The following is a 14,616-nucleotide window of genomic DNA, read 5'->3' as shown; positions in this document are numbered from 1 at the left end:
GTACGGAAAATTAATCGAATCATACACCCTCTGGCCGAAAGAGATACCGAACGCGTACACGGTTGCCGGGGAAAAAGGGTTGCCTTCGAAGCCACCCTTTTGCAGCACGGCACGTTGCGGCGTAAATTCCGGGAATCGTTTGAACGTTCCGACGGAAAATCGGGTGACGATAATGGCGGAAGTTTGTCTGTTGTCGGGCGCTGCTTTAATATCGGGAGGTGGAAAAAACCCGTAATATTCGGCCGGTGATGCGTTCGTGTGTGTGTTGATATCTGGGGATTAAGTTATCGTAAAGTTAGGGGTTGCAAAATGGATTAAAGGTAATACAGTCGTAGCGGCGAGGTCGTGGCAAGCTTGTAGCAATCGAGGAGGTTAACATTTTAAAGGAGGGGAAGAAAATCCCAATCTCAAACTCCATTTTTTATCGACTATGCTCGATCGCAATGGAAGGAAAAATGCCATCCCGTAGGACCCGTACGCCAGGTGTGGAAAGTCCCACGGGGACACTTTATGGATTATTCCCTTAAAGCTGATTGCATTAGGTCGGGATTAAGGAAACGGGCAGGTTTCGGATTTTTCCAGCAACCGGTCAGGTCAGCAGCAATCTGGACCGCCGGTCGCACAGTAATCGAACCGAAGTGCAGCATCATTAAAAACACTTTCCGAAACAATTAAGGTACCCGAAAGAGGTGATCATTATCTGAAATGTTCGTTTTATGCAGAGGCTGATAGGAAAGCAATTTTATTTTTCACTTCTGAACTTCCGGCGAAGTTGATGAGGTTTTTTTTCACTGTCAGGATTAAAGAGTTGAATTTTATTGAGCGAATCGAGTTTATTTAAGGGTTATACGATTCACAATAACAAAAGAATAATACTTTTGTCTTTTAACGAGGTAAAGTTTGATGATAAACATTTCTTTTGTGAGCTTCAGCTAAATTTTTAGTTTTCTGAAACAAATCAGGCGAATTTGTACAGAGTAACAAAACATGGTTGAGGTATTGTTTTATTCAGTTAAAGTGGGTAAAGTTATTGGTTGATTTATGTTTTTTCATTATCCCTTAACTTTCCTAAGAATTATCAAAAAATAATTATTGAAATTTTACAGGTTGTACGTTTCGCTATGTACGTTTTTGCTGACAATATACAATCTGAGAAGGAGATCTTTGGCCAGAACATTTGTTTTTCTGTAGAACTTTTATCGTTCATTACAAGACCAACATTAAAAACCATGAATATAAAACAAAGGTTAGTTAAAAGTTGTATACTTATCAGCCTGGAGTGTATTTAAATTGTAATGCAGGTGAATTGTTCTTACAAATGATACTATGCTTGATATTCCTCCTATTTCAGCTATATATTGTTGATGTGTTTTGTTCTAAAAAATAAAAAAAATAATTAAAATAAGTGAAAAATATACTAAAAATGGGCATTTTAAACTACCACCGTAAAATGTTTCTTTTCATTTAGCTTTAGAAGAGAGAATCTTATAAAAAGTTGACTCTTTGTGATTTTGCTATAAACAAAAAGTCACGAATCCATTCTTTTCGTTCTATATTTACAACGGTTCTCATTGTAGTAAAATCATCCCAATAATACCATTATCACCCTATCTGCACTCTTACATCTTCCCATCGTTATAATCTGCCCATCGCGAGCACTAATCTGCCATAAATTCTACCGAAAAAAAAGCAGCCGGATTCACTGGCGCACAAATCAAAATTGCAAGTAACATTTCGGCCAGCACCGTTTCCCACGCCGGATTATGGCGGAAGTGTCCACACGGTGGGCGTGTTTCACCGATCCCCAACCCGGAAGCGAGCATTGTTATATTTTGATATCTTAATTGAATTAAACAGTGTCCCGTAAAGTGAACTGGAGAGTTGGAAAGGCAGTGGACAGGACTACCTTCCATTGTGGGACGAGATGGTGGAAAACTGGACGCCGATTCACCCCGACAGCCATCTTAGTTTTTACGCCAGCATTAGGAACAGAAGCGACACTAAATCATCCGACAAGTCGCTTCGGCATCCCGGAGGAAATGGCCAACAGAATACCGGAAACTAGCCCATATTTGCACACACACACACACACACACACACACAAAAACCCACGCAAGGATGTAAGAACGAACGACTGGAAAAGGATGGGAGATTTTCACACCAACCACCACCGGCCACGGAACAATTCCTTGGTTCCCTCTGCAACTTCGGGTGCAGCTTCGCCGTGAGAGGGCGAATATTGAGTCGTAAAGAAGCATCCGATTATTCCGTTCGACTGAATGGGAAGTTTTAATCTTCTTAACACAATTGAATTTACGCACTGCTCTCAGCGCCCGATGTCAGTTCCAGCGGGCGGCCACTGTGTCACCATCGTGGCCCTTTTTGCGTCGGCGTCCTCGTCCTATTCGGTTCGGTGTCGGCTGCAGAATGGCACTCACCATTGTCCAACTGACAGGCATTAGAGGTTGGACTTGCTTCCGGTGCTCAATACGGTGGAACCGGCATCGTTTTTCACTATGGTTTTTTTTTCCTTCAGAATTGGGTTTTTCAAGACACGGTACGCTGTGCAACGCCTTGACTCCGGGGAAAAACGAATGGCGTGTGAGCACTATTGTCCTTTGTGAGGCATGTACACCGCAGTAAAATATCTTGGTCACGAGCATATAGCTTGCTGCAAGCATTCCATTGTTTTATTATTCATCCAAAAAACGGGTGGAAGACATTTCAAGTACCTCCTACACAACCGGAACATCAAGAAGGAGAAAGATTGCAGAAAACTCTTGTACGTTCATTTCCATTTTGTTATTTTTTATGTTGTCGGGAGGAAAATTTAAATTGCTCAAAAGTAATCCGAAATGAAAATCGCATTATGGTGCAAGAAGACACACCCGAAACAAGGGCCCGAAATAGTGGGAAAGAACGTGGCAAGATTCAGACAAAAGAGGAATAGCTCCATACACCTTGCTCGATAAACTTTTGCCTGCAACGCGCGCGGTGCAACGGGCGCACGGTGAGCCATTTTCCGTTTTCCACCGGTTTTTTTTCTTCCAGCCCCATAACCCTTTTGCTGTAGGTGGATACCTTCTGTGCGGCGAGCGTGGAACATCCATTACCCCCCGAAGAAGAGCGTTCGTAAAAGAAAAGTAATGAATTTTTAATGCAGCAAACTTTTCCCGCAATCAACTTCCTCACACACATGAGAAGTAATGCCGTTTGCTGCAGGTACTAGTTGCTACCACGACGTCGGACAAATGATGTTCTCCGGTGCCCGTTCCAACCGGAAATTGTGCACGAATTTCTTCCCGAAACTATCTCCTTCCGTTTCGTTTCCCAGCGATGTGACAGAAATTGTAGCACTCGTGTGGTTATTGTGACGAACAGAAAAGGAACATGTGGCGGTGATTATTGTGAAAACATTTTAAACGATGTAATTAACAGCTCAACCGAAATATGTTACATAGTGGGAGTATGTTAAATTCCAAAAAAAAAAAAAGATAAAAATGCACGATGGCAATGACGATAATATTGTTAAGAATTTGAAGACACGCTCAGTCGGTTAACATTTTTAACATCCTAGGCTGATTTGATTTCACGCTAGAATGTGCGTTTTAAGGTCTGTTGTAAGCTTCCAAGTTTCCATGTGAATAATATACTTACTACGTGTTCTTCTATATTAAAAGTCCAAGTGAAGTGAATATTACCTGCAAGATAAAAAAACATAAATAGGTCAGTAATGGGTAATATTTGCTAAATAGCTCAAAAGAATAGGTAAAACTAAGTAAAATCTGGGTTTTTTTACTGCCCATGGTTGGTCTGGCTTTGTTTGGAGTTTCCGAAAAGAAACCTAGTAGGTAAAGCCGGGTAATAAATAGTTCAAGTAGGCATATTCAATCTACAAGAACAGGTAATTCTCAAGTAAATTCAAATATCTTGTTGGAATAAGCCTTATAAAAACAATGGTAAGCAAAAAACGGGTCATTTTGAGGGTTAATTTATTTTATTACCTTCTCTTCTACACGCCGTCGTGATAGCGGCGCCTTATCGTTGATTTTCTTACCGGCGTATCTGATCGGATATCGCGGATGCCCAATATAGTATATTCTTTTCAATTATCACTTCAGCCAAGAGGTGCAATGGAAAATTAAAGTTGTAAAATTAAAGTAAGTGCTTTTAAAAAATCTATTTACTTTGCATGGGACCATATTTGATGTGATATCATTGAAACCTTGTTTGCAAATCGAATACAAATTTAACACAAATTGATCATTTTTTAAGTGCGATTTTAATATGTATTCGTCCTCAGACACCTACGGTTCTTAAAAAAATTAAAAAAATCCACTCGATCCTAAACTACCAGTCAATTCGAATCAATCAAACAGGCAAGTGTTGAAACATACTATTTTGCCAACAGGTGGCGCTGTTGCAAAGTCGTTCGCGTCGCCCAAGTAACATAAAACAAACAGGTTTACTAAACAAAATGTTAGCGACATCCATTTGAAGAGCGTTTCGGAAATCTGTTTACGTAAAATTTAAAGAAATTCTGTTTTTCTAAAAAAGATCGTTTTATCATCGTCCTTTCAGTTAGTTTGTCGATTGTACCACTCTTCATTTTATGGCTAACGTCAAAATCAGTCATACCTGATTTTGCACCTCCTCGGGCGTAGCTGTCAGTTCAAAGACGCTTCTCAACCGTCATTCTTGTTATTATCAAACTACGAAAAGGAAGCTTGGGCTTCGGTAGGCGTTTATTTACGTTGCATGTTTTTATATGCGGTGTAGTTCGTAACATTTGTCGTTAATTTTAATTCGTGCAATCAAATCCGCCAGTGAAAACCACAATGACAACACTCAACAGTACACCGCTCCGTAAATCGGAAGCTTCGCGCGTTTTTCAAACACCACAATCCGTCGTCAGAGAGGTAAACATGGGGTGTTTGGTTGTTTTGCAGTGGATCAGTGCAAACCTTGTGCCGGCGCATAAGGATGTGAAGTGTTTTCGATTCGTTAATGTCTTTAAATTGTGTTCGTTTTTCAGCCCGCTAACGACGATGAAGCGGAACGACGAATCCGTCGCTCGGAGGCTACGTTGGATGTTAGCGCGAGCTCAGGAAACTCCGCCATAGCAGCAGACAACGAAAACATAAAGATGTGCTTGAAGCTCTACTCAGACAATGTGAGAAAACTTTTGATTGTTATTATGTCCGTCGATTTGAGTGTTGTTATTAATCGGTCTCTTTGTAAATTGTTGTTTTTCCTTTCCCATCGCAGAAACTGAGCAAAGAAAATGCCTGGTCGCTTACGATCATCGACAGCTTCGCGAAGCTGATGTCGCGCCACTCGAAGACCCGCATGCAAAACTTCCAGGTTGCTGGCTCGACGTTGGAAGCCTCGACGAAAGTGTACGGTCTGCGCGTCGATTCCGTCCACACGGACGTGATGCGCATGTGCTCGGAGTTGACGCGCCAAACGGCACGCGCCTTGACCAACAAAGCCACCGACCAGGACGAGGAGCAGGATGGCGCCGACAACGACAACGATCAGTCGATTGCGGACGGTGCCGATGGGGTGGACAAGGAAAACAGTCAGGCGAATGTGCAGCAACCGAAAGCGAAAAAGAAACGGGCCAGAAAGTTGGTCAGTACGGTGACGAAAACGAAAGAATCCATCAACGCCGCACTAGACACGAACCCGTTCACCGATCCGTTCTTTGCGAAGCTCAACTCGGTCGTGGGTGATGTGAATAGTTCCAGCCGCTTAATGCAGAACATTGTGCCAACGAAGAACTCCGAGTTGCGCCTGCGAATGAACTATTCGTTTTGGGATAGTTCGGAGCCGCCACAGCTTAACCTTGGGGACGAACCGGAGACGTACGGTGAAGATGAAACATGCACGATGCATGTGCTTCCCATCGGCTCGGAAAACCCATTGCACACGCTCCGCTCCGGATACGTCATAACGGATGCTCCGGCCGAGGACGACGAGGATGACGAAGAGCCACGGGGGAACCAGTCGACATGGGACCAACAGATGGAGGACATGGAGGCTCGTAACGTCGACGCATCGCTGATGAACCGCTCCGCCCTGGATGTACACTTTGACATTAACGCCGAAGTGGAACCGGTACCGACGGGAGATGCGTTCATTATTGACTACGACGCCAAGGATATCGACGGCAACGATGAATTCGCCGAGGACGACGAGCTGGCGCTAGAGCAATGCAAGGGATTGATGCGCAAGACGGTTCTGATTGAGGATATGCGACCGGTGGACACGAACTGCTCGCAGCTAGAGTACTCCTACCGACCGCTGGACAACATCTCCCAGTTCTGGGCCGGTCCAGCGCACTGGAAGTTCAAACGATCGATGCGTCCGCGCACAACCATGATGCAATCGGGCACGGAAAGCGAACTGACAGCGACGAAGGACAAACCGAAACAGCGTACTGGGCGGCGGAAGAAAGCGTTCGAGCAGGACACACTGGACGATGTACTGAGCGTAAACGACGCGCTGTTCGTGGAGTACAACCCGAGTCGGCCGGTCAAAGGCATCACGACGCTGAAGAGTTCGATCTGCAAAAAGTGGGACGCGAAGAAGCTGAAGCTCCCGACGGACTACAATCTCGATCGGGACCGGTTCGACGTGTGGCAGTATGCGCGCGGATTAACCATCCGCGATAATGGCGTGGTGGGAGTGATGGAGCATTCGCCCTCGGAGGGTTACAATACCGGTGATGATCAGATTTCGTGCAGCGCCGATATGGTAAGTGAAAAAGCACAATTTGAAATATGTACGGTGCATTTATATAATTGGTTTTTTATTTTTTATTTGTTGCTTAGAACGATGCACCCGATAATGATATGGACATTGAACAGGATAGTCCGTTCCTGCCACTCCCTAACGATGTGTCTCAGATGCCACAAACGGGAATAGAGGAAGTTAATAAACTTAACGCCACGGTCGATGCAATTTCCACCGAGTACAAGGGTGCCCCGGATAAGGTAAGTTGAATAAATATCGTATGGTGGGTCTAAAACTAAAAACACTCCTGTACACCTCTCTTCCCCAGGTCCACAAGATCAACATTGCGTACGCGAAGACCGCCAAGGTGATCGACATGAAGCAGCTCAAGTTTAACTGCTGGCGACTGATCAATGCGCAGCTGCAAGCGGAACAGACCGTCATACCACCGACGCAAACGGCCTCCCAGCCGGAAGTGCCACTGATGCCGACGCAGAGCGACCAAGGTCAGATCAACTTCAACACGCTGTACCGCAAGGTGCCGCTCCTTCTCAGCAAAACGATGAGCGAAAACGTCACGAAATCGCTCGCCTTCTACGCCGTGCTGCATCTCGCGAACGAAAAATCGCTCTCGCTCGAGCGGCAAGAGGACCTGACGGACTTTAACATTAAGCTGGCGGACCTGTAGCGACGCTGGTAGTAAATAACAACTGCATGAACGTGGTTCACCATCGAATAGAAGTAAAGGATAAGCTCTGGAGCGCGCTTTTACGCTCGCAGGGTTTGTTTCTTGTTTCCTACATACAAGTCGAATATTATAACTCGTAGAGTGTGGATTCTGTGTGACCCCTCATCAGACATAGTCGCGTCTTTTGCTTCCGCGAAAAGGCCCATAGACATATGTGTGATTTTTCTTTTATAAATCGTTTTGCTTTTTTTCCTCTGCCCAATGAATACGCCAGCAATGGAAGTTTAGAATAAATTTATATCTGTACAGTGAAAGAAGAAGGCGGTTATGGGTTTTCCTTTCGCTAGAAGCAATTTTAATTTACACTCCCACCGAAAGAAACGATGGGTTTTTTTGAGGGCCCAGCCCAGTGTTGGTGTACTTCCAGGGTAAACCGGGTAGGCCTGTATTGTGTCGACCCGATGCTCGGCAGCCGTTCTGTATCGTTCGCGTGAGTCATGCCATTTTCGCCAGGGTAAGAAATGAACACACGGGCCACCCATTTGTTGACCATCCAGGCACCACACACCAGCGACAGGAGATCGAGACTCGGCATGCTATTCGGGGGGAGGGAAAAAAATCGGGTAAATTTATTACCCAATATCCACCCATTTAATCAATCCTGGCCCGGCTCGTACTTGTGCTGAAGTTGTACCGAGTAATTTCAAGGCGGAAGGGTTCGGCCGCTTGATGCGTTTCGGTGTGTACAACGGTTTTCGTTTCGCTTTTCCTTCCGGTCTGGTGTGAAATTTCAGTCGTGGGTGAATATACCCGCGTTAACCGGATTCGCACGATGCAAACGGAGACTGGACTGGTGAACTCGGCCTCTAAACTACTTCCGAAAGTCTATCACGCGCAGGCGGTGGAACGGATTAACGGCTACACAAAAACTAGAAGTTCCGACGAGTTCTACAAAAAAGGAACATCATGCAATCAAATCAAGTGGAATTCGAAATAAAGCAAGTGCTCACGGCTCGATGTGGCCGCTCGTTGGCCCGGTACTTGCAGGGGTAGTAAAAGAAATCGCACCGACACGATTGATTGTGATTCCGGCCAACTTTAGGGCGGGACTGAAGGATAATAGGCCGGTTCTTTTTCACTCGAAAGGACTACACACATTTTATCGATTTGTTACTAGAAGAACAGAGGAAAAAACGGGGGCAGCTAGTTGAACCTGATTGATAAATCGATCCCTTCGTTGTCAATGGAATTTGCGTGTGACGAATGTGAGACGCTGCTTTCGACGTTAAAGTGTGAAGGAGTCTTTTTTTATTGAATTGCTTAACTTTATTGAGCATGTTTATCCAAAAACAAAACTGTCTAGCGTTTTATGAATGACAAACAGTGGAAAAAACAAGGACTGCAACTGTGAAGTGTTATTTGAACATTTGAAAAGTTTCCATCGATAAAAAACCTAAGGTCATAAAACAGAAAACTCAAACCATTGAATCATATGAAAAAACTACCATCGTTACAACAATAGTAGTGTGTTCGAAAGGAACCGTTTAAAGCGACAGAATTTTCACGCAACATTGGTTTTTCTTCGACATTTGCTTTGACGCACAATGGTTCACCTGCTAGACATTGAGGCCATTATTTTACTATTGATAAATTTCTATCATATAGCAACTGAAGTTAGCAATGGTTTTTTGTTACATGAAATTTTGTAGTATTTTATTAATTTGACAGAAAGTTTTTCACAAATAAAAACGTCTTCGTTAGCAATCAAACAAGCAAACAAATAACCAAATTCCTCAAAAAAGAACTGCTTAATTTATTGCTTTTATATTTTTTTCAGATGTCATATCCTGTTTATGCACCGACTTTTGTGTTTGTAGAAGTTCTGTCTAGTTCTTGAAATTGTTTCCTAGTAACATAAGCTATCGTTGAATATCGGCCTTCAATTTATGTTCGATTTTCAAAATGCCTATATTTAAAATGTAAATCATCATGAAGGTAAATGTATAATCATCGCAATTCTAGTTATGTTCACTTTAATCCGTAAAAGGATATCTATATAACAGGTGTGTGTTAAATTGCATAATATTAAAAGTTCTGTTAGGAAACAATTGGTTTTCCTTGGGGCCGCCACAAAAGACCACTGTTCAGCGAAAAATTGAAAGAAATTAATGATGAATGGGAACAAGACTCTTAGGTGCTCACATAATTCAGTGAAAAGCGCTCCGTTCGATCCCGGATTGAAAGGACGTCACGGCGAACGAGAGGTGGGGTTCAAAAGATCTCAATTTTCCGCCGAAATGGTTCAACATTTCCCACATTCATTTTGTTTGGTTTTGTTTTTTCCCTCTTCGATAGTTGTAAAATATGACCCCATGGTTTTTGCCGGGCAGCAGTTTTGCTGAAGCGGGAATTGCAGCGTATATCATCGCATTTGAGAAGAAAAAAGGGAAATTCCCCCCGGATCCACATCCAGGTAAAGGTTCGTCGAGCCGGGGCAAACGGTAAGGATACTTCATACGATCGCTTCTTTGCACATTGCGACCTGGATATGACTACGTCTTGAACGGCACGCGAGGATGTCCTTAGACCGGGCGGAGGGCCACGAAAAAGGAGCCATAATCGGACAAATGGACGGACCCAGCGTGGCAGTTATTCGCCGTGGAACAAATAGGTAAACTTTTTGACAGGCGACCCTTTTTTCTACCTTGCCTTTTTTTTCCCCGGTGCACCTTGGGATGCTGCAGCATTCCGGGATGGAATTCGCTTCCCACCCGAGCGGGGGAAGGTTTCTCCCAAGGATAAATCATGGGTCGGTTGTTTGTCTGAGGAAAACTTTTGAGAAGCAGTTTTTGTATCATCTATTTTTCAAGCGCCATTCACACAAAATGTATGAACTTCGGGTTGGGTGGTAAAAAATGATGCAAAAAAAAATCAGAAAAAGGAAATTTTGGGGATGGTCAAAAACAGAGCAGAGACATAAAAACACGCAGATATTTGTCTCCGTTACCTGCCAACTGGAGACCAGAGTTGAGTTATGCGTGAGTTCGGACACATACTGTTGTCTCGAAGATGATCAAATTGATATTTATATCATCGCCCTCACAGTTCCAGGTTTTGCCGGGATTCGAATTCATAACTTCCCACACGTGCGTCGAAAGGTCATGCGATGAAATAATAAATAGCATTTGAAATATGATGTAATAAAATATGTGAAACAAGAATCAACGGATGGAACAAGTTGATCCTGATTCGAGGAATTAGATTATGTTTCACCTTTGAACAAGAAATCAATTATTTTGTTAAATAAAACGAGCAAAGTTTAATATACGAAGAAATGCAGTCACTCCAAAAATGTATAATGTATTAATCGAAATATTTATCAAAAATGTTGTCTGTTCGTCTGTAGAAAACATAAAGTTTTTTACTAAAAACTCACAAAAAAGCATAATATTAGTTCTTCGTCCAAAAGCAATAACAATCACGGTAAGATAAAAAAATATTTAGAAATGCAGCATCGATTGAATTTAGATTTCATCATCACGTATGAAATGGGACCGGCATTCTCCGTTTTGGAGAACATACTGATCCAATCTGGCTACATCTAAATACCCCCTCGAAACCGTTGGATGCAGCAACCTGCGAACTCGCTACATAACACAACAGCTCGATTTATCATCGCTTCCCGTCAGCACCATCGCCGTGTGGAACGCGGTTTGTGGAAATCATTTTATCTAATTGTACCGATAACTTCCAGCCAGCTTCAACACGGCACCGTATCGCGGCCTGCGCCAATCGATTCCAGCGAGGGCCCGCATTAGTAATTGGAAAGGAGACCTAATAACACCATTTAGGGGTGGGAGGAGAGGGACACAAGCTTCCATTATTGGGACCACGGGCACGGGGGTTTGGGTCGATTCTGCTGCAGAATAATCAGCCCCCGGTTTTCCCGGTGCATTTTCGCGAGCAAGGTTTGTGTGTTTCGAAGTGTCGAATGCACGTGCCGCCGTCGTATGATTAAGGATTCTGGATAGGACACGGTCCGAACAGATATTGAATCGTTTGAATCGGACGTAAATAGGGCAGTGGATACTGCAGTTGGATATGAATCAGCATTAAAGGATGATAATGATAATTTTAAGTCCAATTCATTCATGAACCAATGAAAAAGAAGCTATAATCAATTTGAAAAATCTTGAAAAAGTATGTTTGTTAAAGTAATTTTTATACTAACGAATTATTTCAAGAAATTTAAGAATATTAATCTTCAGAACTAGAAAAATAATCAATTTCCTAAGAGGCTTCAAAAATTTCCTTTGGCATGTACTGCGAAACAGATTTGAGCAATCAAAGGTCAAAAACCGACCATAAAAAATATACAACTCCAATATTGAGCCGTAACAGAACGCTTATGCGTTTTAGCAGCGATTCGAAACGACCGTGTCGACATTTGCGACGCAATTTGGTATAATTTCGATGGGAAAAATCGTCGATCGAATACTAAACACATGGTGCGTACCATCCCTTAGGGAATAACTATAATTGATACGACGCTCCGTAAATATCTTTACGACTTCCGGCGATGGGCTTGATCGTTCGATAATTTATTTGCCGCCCAAACGAATCGAAAAGGAAAAACAAGCTTCGAAACCGAAAGAAAAGCGTCTCACGATGGACTCCGAACCGGGTACGTTTCTTCCAGCATCCAGGACTTTTGGAGGAGGGGCAGCTGTAAATGTCTTCATCTATAAAACTGAATTTTCTCGTCGGGACACACACACACACACACACACACAGACAACGACAGCAAAAACAAAAAAAAATCAAAACACAACCCGAAGTCCCCGACCCGGGTTGAGCTGCCTCCTGAAAGCTGTTTTAACGGACGTGACCCGATTTGAAGATTTTCCTCGCCGTGCCGTTTCCCAAAATTTCTTTTTTCCTTCCGTTTTGTCTCCCAAAAAAAAACGGGGTTTCAACGGGTTTTCCCGATACCGCCAGCGCTTTGATGTTGAGCTCGACTTTAATGTGGTTGCGGCACCACGTCCTGTCGTCGGTGTACCCGTCTAACCGGGAGTTTCTAAAAACGAACACGTTCACCGCTCCGCACAACTATGACCCATTTCGAATGGATATATTCAATTTATTTGCCCCAATAACCCTTACGATAACAGGGACACCGCTTTGCGTCGTCGGCCCAAGGAAGAAATATTTGATCCAGGTTTGAAGCGAAAGTTGTGTCCGGAATAACGGCATCATTTCTTGAGGCAACGTATTAAACAACATGCGGGCAATTTGGGTAATGTAAAAACGGTTCAACGGTTAGTTGAAAGATCCCCAAAAGGTTTGATGCAGCAGGTTTTCCACTTGCAATTACGATTCATTTTCTTAAACCTTCACCATTAGCGACGAGCAGAGAGCTCGACATTAGTGATGAGAATAACAACTTTTTATGAAGATTTGAATCAGAGTGAAGAGTCAGCACGATGATTCGAATCTTTAAGTCACTCTTTTGTGATTTAAAACGTGTAAAATGAGTTATTAATCGTCCGGGAAATTTGAATCCTTAACAAGGATTCGAATCCCAAAAGAGTGAATAAGTGAGTAAAAGAGTTGCTAGTCGTCATAGAGATTCGAATCTCAAGTGTGAGTAAAAGAGTTGCTAGTCGCCACAGAGAGTCGAATTTGGGATTGAAATCTCAATCTCTTCGAATACTAAATTGTATGTGCATTCGTATAAAGCTCGTATATCAAGTCTCAGTTTGGGATTCGAATCCCAGATTCGACTCTCTGTGGCGACAAGCAACTCTGTTACTCACTCTTGGGATTGAAATCCTTATTTGGGATTCGAATCCCTTGAAGGATTCAAGTCAAAAAGGAGTAACAGAAACTATCCGTTACGGTTTAAATCAATCACTCATTAGTATAATTCAACTCAATCATTTATTCTTACTCAGTACGCACATCACTACTCGACATCCGTATTTCCCTCACGAATGCCTCGAGGCATTCGGTCACGTTTAGGGCGCTATTTTCCAAACAGTCATCACTAAATCCTACTTCCCTGGTTTCTAGACCAAACCCTTAGCTAAAGCCTTAGATGCGTATCGCACAATGTTCGCAAATGGTTCGGCAAAGCGAGGTTAAGCGAATAAAAATAAATAAAATAAATCAAAGAAGCGAAGCGAAAGGGCTTGATCTTTCTCTTGTGCTGCGGTCAAGCCTCTCGTCGACGCGGAAGGAGTCGAGTCACGGTGCACAAGGGTTTACGAGATGATCCACTGGAGTAGGAGACCCAAATCCTTTTCCCGTCCCCAATGCTCTTGCTACGGATGGGGAAAAGCTTCAGGGCACGTAGTGTTGGAGCGTTTAAAAGTTTATTGCCCCGCTCCTTCGGTCCTTTGTTAGGCGCGAATCGACGAATTCCGGGTCGGAGGTTGCGTCGGTTGGATGTTTATGATGCCGGGACCGGTCTCGTGAAAACCCCGGCCATCCCAAAGGAGCGTTGTGAGCGATAATGATTGAAACTATGCCCAGGCTAACCGGCACTAAATAAATCACTTTGCAGTGGACCGGTGTATCAAGTGTACCGGTTGAGCTCCGGGGAGTGTTTGCAGATCGTAGGAAAATCCCAGGTGGTGTCTTACGGTGGGAAGTCTACGCGGAACCCACCCCGGTTCACCTGAGCCGTGATGGCTGAAGAAAGCAATGTGGTTCCGTGCTGGAAAGTTTATCGAGCCACTTAGCCGTATTGGGATTGGGGTATTGGAGCGAACATCCTTAACTCGACCACGTTTCGCGCGGCGTCTTGAGACCGTCTTGCGCTCCGGGAATCGGGAGTGCGCAAAGTGTACGGGTATAAATCATCGTCGACGGATGCTGCTGCTTGCCATGGCACATGTCCAACCACTTGACTCGCCGGTCTCGGAAGGATTGACCGGATCCAGCAAGATGTGTGCCTCGGTGTGTGTGTGCACCACTTGAAGCGCAGCTGGATGGCGGTTTCGCCACCTTTTCCTCACCCTCAGGCCGGGTGACTTCTTCACCATTTCACTCTCCTTCCCATGGGCAACGATGATAAAGGACAACCCGCTGCACCAGCAATCCCCGAGGGCAGGAGAATCAGCTGGAAATCGATGCCACGATGCCAAATCGATGGTGCGGTGCGAGGCAACAAATCCACCACAGACCAG

The 14,616-nt window shown here is 43.8% G+C and overlaps 1 protein-coding gene across 1 annotated transcript; it reads left to right on the top strand.

Annotated features, from left to right (window-relative positions):
- The first annotated feature begins 4,724 nt into the window (after nt 1-4,724).
- Nucleotides 4,725-7,734, top strand: LOC131286311 (condensin complex subunit 2). The gene is made up of 5 exons (XM_058315247.1): nt 4,725-4,919; nt 5,036-5,173; nt 5,269-6,759; nt 6,837-6,998; nt 7,067-7,734. The coding sequence occupies exons 1-5, from the start codon at nt 4,839-4,841 to the stop codon at nt 7,424-7,426; spliced, it is 2,232 nt and encodes a 743-aa protein (XP_058171230.1). The 5' UTR covers nt 4,725-4,838; the 3' UTR covers nt 7,427-7,734.
- Nucleotides 7,735-14,616: the final 6,882 nt, after the last annotated feature.

This window comes from Anopheles ziemanni, chromosome 3 (assembly GCF_943734765.1).
Source record: "Anopheles ziemanni chromosome 3, idAnoZiCoDA_A2_x.2, whole genome shotgun sequence".
In the NCBI taxonomy this organism is placed as follows: domain Eukaryota; kingdom Metazoa; phylum Arthropoda; class Insecta; order Diptera; family Culicidae; genus Anopheles; species Anopheles ziemanni.
Note: the sequence above shows the minus strand (reverse complement) of the source record. Positions and strands in the feature narration are given on the sequence as shown.